Source organism: Jaculus jaculus, chromosome 2, assembly GCF_020740685.1.
Source record: "Jaculus jaculus isolate mJacJac1 chromosome 2, mJacJac1.mat.Y.cur, whole genome shotgun sequence".
Classification (NCBI taxonomy): domain Eukaryota; kingdom Metazoa; phylum Chordata; class Mammalia; order Rodentia; family Dipodidae; genus Jaculus; species Jaculus jaculus.
Genome location: NC_059103.1, coordinates 89,851,837 through 89,865,729, shown reverse-complemented (window position 1 = coordinate 89,865,729; position 13,893 = coordinate 89,851,837). Strand labels below are relative to the sequence as shown.

Here is a 13,893-nt window from a genome sequence, read left to right as displayed (position 1 = left end):
ATTAAAAAGTTAAAGCCATTTCAAATTTACTTATAATATTTAAGTATAAAATGCAATAATCAAAATACCCATTATAACTTAGAAAAAACTATGGCGTTCCCTTTTTCCATAAACTTCTTCACATTATGAGTAAGAGGGCAAAGAGATCTGGATCTACAGGAGAATAGACAAGCATCCAGAAAATATAACTTAAGACATAATCTAAGGTATAATATGCTTAACTATTAATAAGTGAATTATATGAAGAGCATATATTGTGAAAATAGATTGGTTTTCAAAATAAATTGTTTACATTAAAAATTATTTACACTTAAAAGGAACCCTTAGTTTTGTTTTTTTTTTTGTTTTTGTTTTTGTTTTTTACCGAAGGTCAGAAAAATACTTTAAGTACAGCAATATCCATGCCTATTTTACTATTTTACCAAGGTAAATGACATCTCTATGCAATAATAATTAGATAATAATCATTACTTACTCATGATGACATAACTGTGGTTGATTAGTTATAATGAACCAGCAGCATTCAGTGGTTAAAGTTTGATCAGTTAAGGGTGTTTAAGAGATGGCTCAGTTGATAACGAGCTTGCATTGTAGGCACAAGTGTCTGACTTGGGATCCCTAAGCCCATGTAAAAGCTGGATGCTGTGGTAGGTGTCTTTCATCCCAATATGCAGACAGTGAGCAGGGGAGATGAGGAAGGAGAACTTCTCAGAAGCTCATGGTTCAGCTAGCCTATCAAACACAGCAGTGAACAGCAGTTAGAATGAGACTCTGCCTCAAACAAGATGGAAGGTGAGGACCTACCTTCAAAGTTACCTTCTTACTTCTACATGTATGCTATGGTGTACATACACACACACACACACACATACACACACACACACACACACACACACACACATCTGTACTCACCTATATGAACATACACAAATATACCACACTCACCAAAATGTAAAGATTGGTTAGTTAAGATTTTAAAAACTGTAGCCTCCAATAAACTAACTTTTGTGAATTTCAAACATTTATATTGACTTACTTATTCATAATACTAGCTATACAAAGGAGTCACCTCCCTAGGAGCTTTAAAGCTTTAATACCCATCCTAGACATGTCACACATATTTCTGTTGTCAGGGCCTTGGTGCTGGATATCCTATGAGTCCAGATTATATATCATTAGTTGAAAGGAAAATCTTTCTCACTATAGACCCAGTTTTCTCCAATGTTTTTTATCTTCATCTTCTTATGTCTTTATAAGCATCACACTTAGTGACAGATGCTAAGGAAAGCATACACACATGAGAAAACCATCTAGCCAGGCGTGGTGGTACACGTCTTTAATCGAAGCACTCAGGAAGCAGTGTTAAAAGGATTGCCATGAGTTTGAAGCCACCCTAATACTACATAGTGAATTCCAGGTCAGCCTGGACTAGAGTAAGACCCTACCTTGAAAAACCAAAAAATAAATAAATAAATAAAGCTCTCTAGAGATCTTTTAATTTGGGAGACACAAATGTGATGGTTCAGAGTAAGATTTGGGTCAGAGTTCAGGTCCTGATACTGACATTCCATAGGTGGCATCACATCATATAAAATCTGAGTTTGTTTGCTTATCTATTAGATGAGTGTTATGTTGCTGATTCTCTGCTAGATTCTGAAAGTTTAAATTATTTAAAAGTAATTAGCCTTTGCTTAGAAAGAGTAGGGACTTAGTAGATTTTAGGCATCACTATTTTCACACTCTTCCTATATGCATTCCACACTTTTCACACCTTACAGATCAGTGTTCTGAATCTTGTAAATGACAATACCAATGTAGTTCAATGCACAGTGGTGACTATTGGGCTTGTTTATATTAAGCAGCATCATTTTTTAGTGTCTCTGATGTAGTGTTTGAGCAAACATGATGTCATTTCTAACATGATGGAAACTTACCCTTGAAAACTTAAGGATCCTAAGTGTTATATTTGAAAGCTACATTGATAATGTATATGAATAGCATTCATCATACCATATCTTGTAATAATGATAAGTTTTTATTTAAACAGTTTTCAAGGTACTGTTTCTTTTTAAAAATATTTTATTTATTTATTTGAGAGACAGAAAGAGGCAAATAGAGAAAAGCAGAGAGAATGGGCATGCAAATGCCTCTTGCCACTGAAAACCAACTCCAAACACATGTGCCACCTTGTATATCTGGTTTACCTGGGTACTGGGGAGTCAAACTTGGGTTCTGAGGTTTTGTAGGCAAGTGCTTTAACCACTAAGTCATCGCTCCAGACCACCGAGTTTCTTTCTAACTGTTAGATGAAATCATAACTTCAAAGTCTGGTTAAAGTGTAAGGGGAAAAATGACTTTTTGATAAGGGAATAGTCAAATTAATTTTTTTATTTGTATGTCGCCAATTGATGTCCATGATTCTATGAAATTTAGAAGTTAATTTAGATTGATAAAAGTTGCAGCTTCTACTACAAAGCAATACTGTTGGTTTATCCTACCCTTACTTCATGTTTTAAAATATTTAATTATTTATTTGACAGAGAAAGAGGTATAGAGAGAAAGATAAAGAGTATGAGTATGCACGTCAGGGCCTCCAGCCCATACAGCCACATGCGCCACCTGGTGCATCTGGCTAACATGGGTCCTGGGGAATCGAACCTGGGTCCTTTGGCTTTGCAGGCAAATGCCTTAACTGCTAAGCTATCCCTCTAGCCCTTCCTCATGTTTTAAAAGGCATATGTCCATGTCAGAGAAGGCTGCATATAATGTTCACACTCTTCTCTGCCCAGCAGATGCAGCTAATATCTGGAAAATGAAAAAACTGACATGTCTTTTTGCTGTTCTTTCCAGAGTGGTTTGACGCACAGTGAATCTAACCACACTTATTCCTAGCACCCCCAGGCATGATCAGTCCAATGAAAAGAGGAAACATTTGAATTTTACAGCTTTTATCAATTTTACAAATACACAACGATTTAGAAGCTATACAGCACAGTTCCTATCAATAGTTAGTTTATAAATCACCTTTTGTACTGAGAGTCAAAAATATTTACCTTTGTAGTGCTTTAATGACAGCCCCATGCCAATAGCTAAATATCTACTCATGAGGTTTTAGGATATACTATGATAACAAATTCATAAAAATGTAATCTTAAATTTGCTGAAGACAGACTATAAATCTCACATTACTCTGAAAAATTTTGATTAAGGGTGTATTGAAATTATTTGTCCCAATAATTGAATATTTGAAATGAGAAGAAGTCAAGTTTTTTTCACGGGTCAACAAAATGCTTATCTAAGAACTTTCAGCAATTATTTTAGTTGTTCACATATTTCATAAAACCCTGAGAGTTCTTTAGATACACAAAGGTAGAGTATTTTAGAAGAAGAAAATTATTTTATAAGCTATCAAAAAACAATTTTATAAGATTGGATTCCAGGTTTATAAAACATGTATGCTTTAGTATTTCAGTAAATGTTGAGAACACAAGGGAACCACATGAAAATATGTGGAAGGTTTAAGTGGGACCAAACTCTTAGGAAAAGGAGGAGTGGTGGGGAGGACTGAAGTGTGGGATTAGACACTGTGTCTAGTGAGGATGACTACAATGCACCAAACAGCCAATAAAGTCTTGGAAAAAGCACTATGCCTGTATTTGTGTAGTTCTTCTTACCTGCTAGTAGGTAATCACTGTTCCTGTGCTATTTTAGGGTTTATGCTGCTGTTTATCACTGAAGCTATACTTTAAATTGTACCTTTTCTGTTTGCATTTCTTTTGGAGTACCATGCCATTATCACTATTTAAAAGTATTAGAAGTATGAATGAAAAGCATATGAATCAAAACTATGTCCATCCAATCAAAGACTATATATTCACTGTATTATGGCTTGAAGTTTTGTAGCTTTTGGACACTGAGCTTTGCTAAGTGTGCCCACAAGCCAATGCTAAATAAGCTTGCAGCTCATATTCAGTGATTGTGCAACATCTTCAGAATCCTCACATGGGAATGGCCACAGGAGCCTTGTTGCTTTTTCTTCTCTTAGTATTTGCATACAGCAATGTCTCATTGTATTTCTGTCTTTTTTTTTTTCAGTGAACACTAAATTGGTAGATGAATAACATATTTCAGGGGAAAGTCATTTCTGATTTCATTCTTGATATTTCACTTTATCCATCCCTTCTCTGTCTTAAAATATCTATTCTATTGCAGCCGCAACTCTCCATGTCTTGATCGTGACAACAGCAGGTGAACATCTGCATAGTTCCTTCTCTGAATATGTTGCCTATTCCTCTTCCCCTTTCACCATTTACTTGCACATATACCTCTCCTCAGGATGCTTTAGTGTTGAAGATGCTCAGCCGAAGAGAGATAAAGGTTTACATTCTCCAAATCAAGACATTGCTCATTTCCCCTTTTTTTAGTGCAGGGGAAATGGGCATGTTTAAATTCCAGTGGGAATTGGGTGGTGGTGTGTCAAAATTAATAGGGACTCCTGTCTTGGTCATGGGTCTACATATCTCTGCTTATTTTATGGGCAGAAGTGCTGTATACAGCTAAAAATATTGTTCCCCACAATTATACAAATTAAAGACAATATTTTAAAGTTTTATTAAAGGCTATCATTTTATGTGGCACTTAGAGCTTCTCTGTTTTGTTTTATCTTATAAGTTTTTAGGTGAACCAATGACTAAGAGTTTATTGATAGTGCATTTCCTTGCTAGTTCATTTAGGTATTTTGGAAATTCTGCTATAGAATGCCTCTAGTCACCATTCTAAATATAATGACTGCTCTATGTGATTTAGATGAAGTTATTAAAATGCCTTTCAAGCAGCTGATTATAATATTTTTGTTCTCTAGCTATCCATCATGATAATATAATTTATCAGTCTACATATAAGAGAGTTTCATGTTTCTATTTTTATTAAAAATATATCCTTTTTCATGTACACATTAAATGCTACCTTTCTCTATGTGAACATGATTGATAAATAATTGGATGATTTTAACAAATTTGAACTACCTTTTCCATAGTCAGTTTTAGTCAATTAGTCACTTTGTAGAATTTGGAGAATTTGGAAGGGTCAGGGGGATGCAGAGAAGCCCCTGGTGTTTTTCACACAGCACCTAAGAAGTCAGAATTCATGTCTGGTCTTCTATGTACACACAGATCACTGAAGCACCCTGATGATATTTTTCTCTTGACTTTCACCCAATAACTAACTGAATGCTGCAGTCTCTTCCTTGTCCCCGCCCTATGATTCAGGATGATCAGTAACTTTGAGGTAGAGGATGTTGTCCCTAAAGGCTCCAGTACTTGTTTTTGCTGCCTCCTCTGAAGCATGTACCTGTTTACCTAATCAAATTGCATATTTATAGGCAGGCCATCTGCCTAATAAAACTGAGTTGCTTTTGCTTTTCTATTCTTTTTAAATTGTGATAACATTGTATCTCACAATTTAGAAAACTTCAGTCAGAGTTTCTCCCTTGCATGACTGCTGGATTTCATTTGAAGAGTAAGATGTGCAATGAAAGCCATTGTTCCCTCACATTTCTCTTCTGTGTCACTGTTTGGTACAGTATGCATACACGTTTTCAGCAAAATAGTTGTTGTCACCATATAGTAAAACCAATATATGTGTCTTTGAAAAATACTTTCTTTCCAATTATTAATTCCTCTAGAGCATCTGAAAAGAAATATTAAAGTATGGTTTCTAATGTAGTTTATGGTCTATAATATTGTTAACATTAGGAAGTCACTTAGCACTGATTCACCTGTCTCTCATTTTATGGATGACAAAACAAAACAAAGATGCCAATTTACTTGACTGGTTATAGAAATAATTCAGGGAGCTATGTCTGGACCAGGAAAGAGAGGACACGCCCTCCTTTAGTAGGCTATGCTATGCTCTTCTCTAATAGTAATTTTATATCTATGTAATAAATTTCATAAGATGATAACAATTCCATTCACACAGTATGGTGGTTAGTATAAAGTTGTGTACATTGTAGATCCTCAATAAATGGTATTTTCACCATTTATTTTTCAGATGGCATACTATATTTTTAAAATTTTTAAATATTCAAAATATATAAAAGGTAAGGAAGGTGATGGGAGCAAGCATTTATTGAAATGTATATGTACTACTCACATATGATTATTCTCCTCAAAGCCTTAGGTGGAAATAGGGTTAGCTTTCATTGACAAGGAGGCTTTGGTCTTACACCTCACCACCTGTAGAGCTGAGCTTCAATCCATGTACCATCTCCCGTGTGCATTTTGACTTTCTTGCTTTTAGTTCTTTTTATCTGTACATGTGTGTAGGTATTATATTATTTCATCTTTAATTTGCCTCAGAGGTTAGAAAAATCACATTTATTCAATTAGTTCTAGCAGGTGAACTGACTTGTCTCCTGCCTCACACTGCTGAACTTTTCTCTTTTTCCTGTGGTTCTTTAGGCTCTTCAATTTGTGTGTTGCAATTGTTTATACACTGTACAATCACTGTCTTCTAGGTTGCCTTGTCATCTACCTAATGAGCACTTTTGGTATTCTATTTTGAATGAAATTCTTTAAATGCTTGTCCATTTTTATTACATTATAAGCCATTGGAAGTAATTGATTCACTTTTCAACTTTTATCAGTATACTTCATAAGCACCTAGATATAAACTTGGCTCATTACTTCTCTTATTTAAAAGAAGTAGAATGCAATTCCCTAAGTCAACTTTTTATTAGTTCCCTCTTTGGCAATTACAAGTATCATTTGTTCAAATTCTTTTGCTAATAGGCTTTTAATAATTTTTTATCCTTTTGATTTTTAAGCATCTACTTTTTTCATGTCATGTCACCTAGGTCTATCCTTCATAGTGTTTTACTTCCTTCACTTTCTTCTCTCCCAGTTTCTAAATAAAATACTCTCACTAGAGTTTATTGTTTTCTGTTAGCCTCATTCAGTTCTTTAGCTACTTGTTAAAACCAAAGGATTAGCTTCTCTAGAAATTCAATTTTTCTCCTGTGTTATGCACATAATTCTTCTAACTTGCTTTGTACTTGATGCAACTTTTTAAAAATTTATTTTACTTATTTATTTGAGATAGAAAGAAATAGGCAGGCAGGGAGGGAGAGAGAGAGAGATTGAGAGAGAGGGAGGGAAAATGGCCATGGCAGGGCCTCCAGCCACTGCAAATGAACTCCAGATGTGTGCACCCCATTGTGCATCTGTCTTACCTGGGTCCTGGGGAAGCAAATCTGAGTCTTTTGGCTTTGCAGGCAAGTGCCTTAACTGCTAAGCCATCTCTTCAGCTCCTTGATGCATTTATTTTTTTTTTTTTTTGAAGTATGGTCTTACTCTAGCCCAAGTTGACCTGGAATTCACTATGTAGTCTCAGGCTGGCCTTGAACTCCAAATAGTCCTCCTACTTCTGCCTTCCAAGTACTGGGATTAAAGGTGTACATCACCACACCCAGATTTGATGCAACATGTAGGTTTTCTTTTTCTTTTTTTTCTTTTCTGATCTCTAGTGACATAGATAAGTAAATTTATCTACTTGTAGCTTCAACCTCAAGTTATTTTATTTTGATTTCCCCATCTTTGGTATTTCTGCACACATTTTTTACTCCTAATACTCTTTTTTACTTTGTATGATTGAAATTCTTTTTTTTTACATATTTCCATTTTAAACAAATATTAAATGGAAATAAGCATACAGATCCCTCACAGCAAAAAATAAATTTTTTCATAGCTTATTTAAAATTAAGGTTCTAACTGCCTTCTCCATATGAATGTAGTGATTCAAATAAGCTCTGGAATAACTAGCTAGAGACTAAAGGATTGATTTCCTATCTATTTAGCCTCAGTGTTAGATATAAATATACACAACCTCACAAGCCTGCCTTTTCAGGTTTCTGTTCATTCATCTTTTCTTAAATTATTTGTTGACTCTCTACTGTGTGCTTGGTCCACACTGTACACATTATTAGGGTGCAGAGGAAGAAAAAAGGACACCATGGCCACTATATTGTGGTCATCAGATGGTTCCCATGTGAGGTGACAGGTAATGTCTCTTATGCCAGGAAAATTATTAAGTCCAAGAAAACATAAAACTTATGTGACACATCTGAGTGTAGAGTGTGAGATTCTTGGCAAACGAATCAGTGTGTACTTTTGTTTGCTTGTCTTTTGAGATAGGGTCTCACTCCCTCCTAGGCTGACCTAGAATTCACTATATAGTCTCATGGTGGCCTCTAACTCACAGTGATCCTCCTACCTCTGCCTCCCGAGTGCTGAAATTAAAGGCGCGTACCACTACGCCTGACTGAGTGTGTACTTTCTTTGTCCTCAGTACTGCTACAATGCCTGACACTTGAAAGAAGGGAACAAAGCCCACATGAAAAGTAATATGGAGGAAGTGGAATCAAAAGGATTTCAGTAACATAAAATTAAAGAAAGTGAACTAGCATGTAGTTACTTATACATTGATCCAGCCAAGGACATAGTTACTATGATTTACTGTTTAGGGACTGGACTGCCAGAATATTCTACATGCCCTTCTAGATATAGAATTAATGTCCTATAGATCCTAAGCCATTGCTAGAATAGTACTGTGCAAGAATAATCATCCATAACTTTAGGGTGGAGAATTCTTACAGAACTTTAAAAGGTACAAATATTTTAAAATATTTATTTTTTAATTTATTTGAGAGAGAGAGAATGGACCCCCATGCCAGGGCCTCCAGCCACTGCAAACAAACTCCAGATACATGTGCCACCTTGTGAATCTGGCTTATATGGCTCATGGGGAATAGAATCTAGCCTTTGGCTTTGCAGGCAAGTACTTTAACTGCAAAGCCATCTCTCCACTCCTCTTTTTAAAAATATTTTTTCTTTTTTAATTTGATTGAGGGTTAATAACATGAAACATGTATGTTATAATTTCTCCAGTTGTTATAACTTCTACAGTCCCTGTTCTGAAATAGTAATCAAAAGATTTGAAACAAAAAAGGCTTGAAAATAAAGTGTTAATCTTAATTATCAAGTCAGAAATATTGCAGTGCATTTGGGGACATCACTAGTTGAAACTTAACCTTCTTCTGCTTTTAAATGGAAATCAATATAAGTATACTCAAAATAATGAAATGAAAGGATTACCATTTTTTCTTTTATGCAAAGTTCATTTAAAATCAAATAATGAATAAAGGTTTTATAAATTCGTATTGATGACTAATAAAAAGAACACAGTGTTTTCTCACTGTGTTTAGAGAAAGACCAGAAACATCAACAGTTCATGCAGTATGAACTGTTACTTGTACTCCCTGGTTTTCACACCTCCTAAAATTCCAGACACTAGGGATGAATGGCAGGCCGAGCTTGGCTCCTGCATGTGGGAGGACGGTGACTCCTCTGTTGTGGTTTCTTATTGCATGACGTGCTTCAGAGGGCCTTCTAAGCAACCCTGCACCCATTCCTATTACTGGCAGCAGGTTTCTGTTTAATAGCATGCCTAATAAATTCTGTGTTCTGCTATGGCAAAGATGCTAAGATATTTTTCTACACTTGCCTAAAAGTAACATAAATGTATTGTGTTCTATCCTATAACTTTGATGAAACACCTTTCAACTGTTTTCAATGTTGTCATGGAGGCAATATCTAGGTGTGTTGAATCTGGATCTATGCTGGTTATAAGTACATCTTGGAAACACCTATATCTTGCTTTCATTTTGTTGTTTTTGTTGTTTTAGTATAAAGCCCTTTCAAATACAGTGAAAAAGGGGCAGACAGTAGAGTGGTTATGGAAGAGCCTGCATACTATTTGTATGTACTATTCATATGTGTACACAATAAATAGATTGTTGTTAATTTTTGCCATTGAGAAGGTTGAAGACTGGAGAAATTGGTGTATGCTATAACTAACAAAGTGAAAAACCTCCAAGCTAAGCCCTATCAGAATCTGTGACCATCCCAAAGAAAACAACTTCAAAGTTCACACATTCTCAAGAGAATGCAAATGCTTGAAGAGTTACCTTATAACTCTTCTTGTCATGGACAATTAGTGTAGAAATAATGAAGCAAAAGTTATAGAAAGGTTGTTGTATTTCTAAATTGTGATTTTCCACCTCCATCTTATGGTCATTTGGAGAAAATCATGATGTGCAAAGACCTACCAGCACATGCCTACAGTTTCCCACCCCTGAAGTTACACCACAGAGACAGAGAGAGGGCCACTCTGCTTCTGAGATTCCCCCTCTTGGTTTCAGTATTCTAATATTCAAAGAAGTCTGTCAGAGAAACTTCTACTTAAAAGTATAAATATACACTTTAGCTAAAAATTTTGTCTTATTCAATACAGCTATTTGCCTTGCTTTTCCCCTTTTGTAACCAGCTAAATATTGAAATTCTAGATCAGATGATTTTGGAGCAGGATGCAGGGCCTTGAATTTGACTTTGGGAGAAGACCTTTGAAGTTGTTTTTCAGTCATAGGATTTGATTAAAATGAATTAGATGAGATATAATACTGCAACATTAAGTTCAATTAACTTAGACAAATCATCTCTTGTATCTATTCTTATATTATTTCAACATATAGATCACTTAGAGCATATAAGAAAGGAGAGCAAAAGTCTTAATAGTTATTAGAAAAGGAGACATGACATCCTTTATAATTCATTCCATTTTCTTTTAATATTAGTGAAACATATTTTCAATTAGCAGTTTCTAGTTAACATCAAAACAATTTAGTGAAAAGATGTAAATCATACAGTAGTTAATAAAAAATAGACATTAGTATAAAATAAACTTCTGAACTTTTTCCATCAGTATGCATTTACATTAAACATAGTTCTGAGAATAAGAAACAATATATAAAAAATAACCTCATAAAGTTTATTTCTTTGCTCTTCTCTTTTGAAACATGACTAATCTTCTATTTTAACTTTTAGTTTCCTGGTTAGTTTTATGGTGGATGCTCGAGGTGGCGCCATGCGTGGATGCAGACATAATGGGCTCCGAATCATTATCCCACCCCGGAAATGCACAGCCCCAACTCGGGTCACCTGCCGCCTGGTGAAACGCCACAGACTGGCGACCATGCCCCCCATGGTAGAAGGAGAAGGCCTAGCCAGTCGCCTGATTGAAGTCGGACCTTCTGGTGCTCAGTTCCTTGGGTAAGGGTTTCTGATACGCCTCCCTTTTAGTCACAATGAGCTTGTGTCCTCTACTTCAGATCCCTAGGATGGAATGCCAAAGGTATGTAGAGCTCTTGTGAAGGAAGGTTGGTTCCTGTGACTTTTTAAAAACTGAAGCAGCACCTCAATGCTTGACTCCACTTCCATGCCTCTGATGCTGAGGTGTCAATGGGTTAAACATTCAGGTGATAGTGTTATCTGTGCAAATGTGGTAAGGGCCATTGTGCTCATAGATCCTTGCCATATGCAGTAGGCAATGGTAAGTATTTTTTTTTTCATTGAATGGCAAGGTATATATATATAAAGTATTGCTGTATTTCAAATACAAATTTAAAGTCTTATGTAGCTGTGAACCCAAATCATGGCCTTCAGGTGGGGAAAGCAGTGTTACTTTCTAGAATATTGAAAAATTTAGTCTGAATTTTTTTGTTTTGTTTTCTGTTAGCAAAATTGCTATCTGGAGCCTGTAAATTACTGTGGCTATGTATTTAGCCAAAATTTAAGATGGAAACATTGAGATTAACCTATGCCATGCTCATTTTGGCAATTTTGAGCAGAAATTAGCGTTTCTCCTTTCTTCTTTTTGTTTGTTTGGCAGCTATTATACTGAGGAGCACCTCAATATGTCAGGAAGCAAATAGCTACCACTGAAAAGAGACAAAAGGATGAAGTTTTGGAGGGGGAGAAGCTCCAAAACATTTTGAAACAAATCAATTGTATTTAACTCTTGTCATATCAAGTCTCTGTGCTTGAAAAACAGAAAATCTTACTTATCATGAACTGTCGCATTGTCATTGTCAGACGGGGAGATGATTTCTTGCTTTAGAATTCAAGAAATCTTCTAAAGCATGTAATTTGGAGCAAATTGTTAACAAGTTGCTCCAAATTACTTTCACACTTGAGAAGGAGTGTGTTGATGTTTCCCAAATATAGAAACCACCTCTTATATCCTCCTGTCAGGTAGATCAGAGCTATAGACGGAGTCTGTAAAGTTCTGGGTTGCACAGAGAATGACACTGTGATTGTGTGATGAGTCTTTCCATATTCAATATCAGCACCTACTTCCCTCATGCTCAGATAATCATAGGCTTTTTAATAATCTTCAAATCTGTTGGAGAATATCTGTGAAAACCTCTGGCTTCTGTATAGAGCAGAGTTTTTATTATATTCCCAACAGCTTTGTCTTTCCTGTGGAGCACTTTTTTAATTTATTTTTGGCCAATTCCCTGGCAGTGAACCTAAATAGGGACAGACTGCACACCCAAGTCCTCCCCTGGCATGGATGCACCTCCATTGTACACTCTGAGTCTTGGTTCCTTGCTCTTTGTGACCAATGGAGGGGGCAGAACCAAACGCAGTGTGGAACCAGAGTTTACCCTGTGCATCAGCTGGTGATGCTGGGGTTCTGTGGACACAATACCTGAAGCTTACTTATGTTCTTTCTTTCACTGCTGCTTTGGATGTACTCAGTAAACTTCACCTGCCAACGGCTCCTCCCCCACTTAATGAGGGAGAAAGTTTGGTCAGCCGCATCCTTCAGCTGGGGCCTCCTGGAACCAAATTCCTTGGGTAGGAGTGACTTAAAACAAATTGATGGCTGCTGGCCCCCATTCTTCTCCTTCTTCTGCAATATTATTTCTCTTTTTGTCATTGTGCCCATGACATGTCCCTCTCTATGATTTAAATTCTGTATGACCTATCTCTAGTGGACCATTTCTGACCCTCGTGGTATGTGACTTTTTTTTTAAGTGATGTTTTTATATCTCTTCCCTTAAAGTGCTGTGACTTTCATTTTTGTTTAAGCATGAGATCTGCCTAGTTGTACTATGTGCTAGTTACAGTGTTGTGATGATGCGTTTGGAGTCTGTATCAAAGCAACCTGGACTCAAAAAATTGGAAAGCCTGTCTATATGTTGAGGATGAATGTGACCTAAAAATTACAGGATGGTGCATGTTCTGGATCCTAAACATAATAGGCATTGGACACATTTGGACTGTCAGTAGAGCAGCTCATTAGGGCTGTTCTGTGTGCACATGCCTATTGTTCCTTGAATGAACACAATATAAGCAAAACCCATGAGTGCATGGCTCACTAGCATAAGTAGTCTATCTTCCTGACATCTCCTCATTTATAACACATCAGACTATGCAATGTATGAGCCATTTCCCTCTTAACCCATTTTGTCATTTTGCACCTTGTAGAAAACGTTCCAGGAGATTGGCAGACATCATAGATATGCATGTACATCTTTTGGTTAAATGTGCTATACCTACATTTATCAAAGGGGAAGTTCCAGAATGCCACATGCACTTACAGGGAAACATCATCTGGCTTAAGGTAGCAGCATGTACTTGAGGACCAGTGTCCCTGAGGTGGAGTACTACCGTGCCACCATCTGCTAGTCACTGGGCTGTGGAGGATGGCCCACTATGTTCTTGTCCCCCAGAAAGAGCAGAATTCCAGGTCACTTTGTAACAGACAGAGATGAGGGACTTTACTTGTGGTTGGCCAGCTCCTGTATACACTAAGTTTTCTGCCTTACTATGTCAGGCCCGTGATCGTGGAGATACCTCACTTTGCGGCCCTTCGAGGAAAGGAGAGGGAGCTGGTGGTCTTGCGCAGTGAAAATGGAGACAGCTGGAAAGAGCATTTCTGTGAATACACGGAAGATGAACTGAATGAAATTCTTAATGGCATGGATGAAGG

At 36.5% G+C, this 13,893-nt stretch overlaps 1 protein-coding gene across 31 annotated transcripts in view; it reads left to right on the top strand.

Annotated features, from left to right (window-relative positions):
- The window catches only part of Ank2 (ankyrin 2), a 710,882-nt gene that overhangs the window by 647,922 nt on the left and 49,067 nt on the right, over positions 1-13,893 (top strand). For 18 of the 31 annotated variants that reach the window (XM_045144485.1, XM_045144488.1, XM_045144489.1 and 15 more), the window contains 3 exons: positions 10,941-11,165; positions 12,657-12,755; positions 13,738-13,892. In XM_045144485.1, the coding sequence (XP_045000420.1) occupies positions 10,941-11,165; positions 12,657-12,755; positions 13,738-13,892 (479 nt within the window). The remainder of the gene's footprint in view (positions 1-10,940; positions 11,166-12,656; positions 12,756-13,737; position 13,893) is intronic. The other 13 variants (XM_045144510.1, XM_045144505.1, XM_045144507.1 and 10 more) reach the window with 1 other exon arrangement.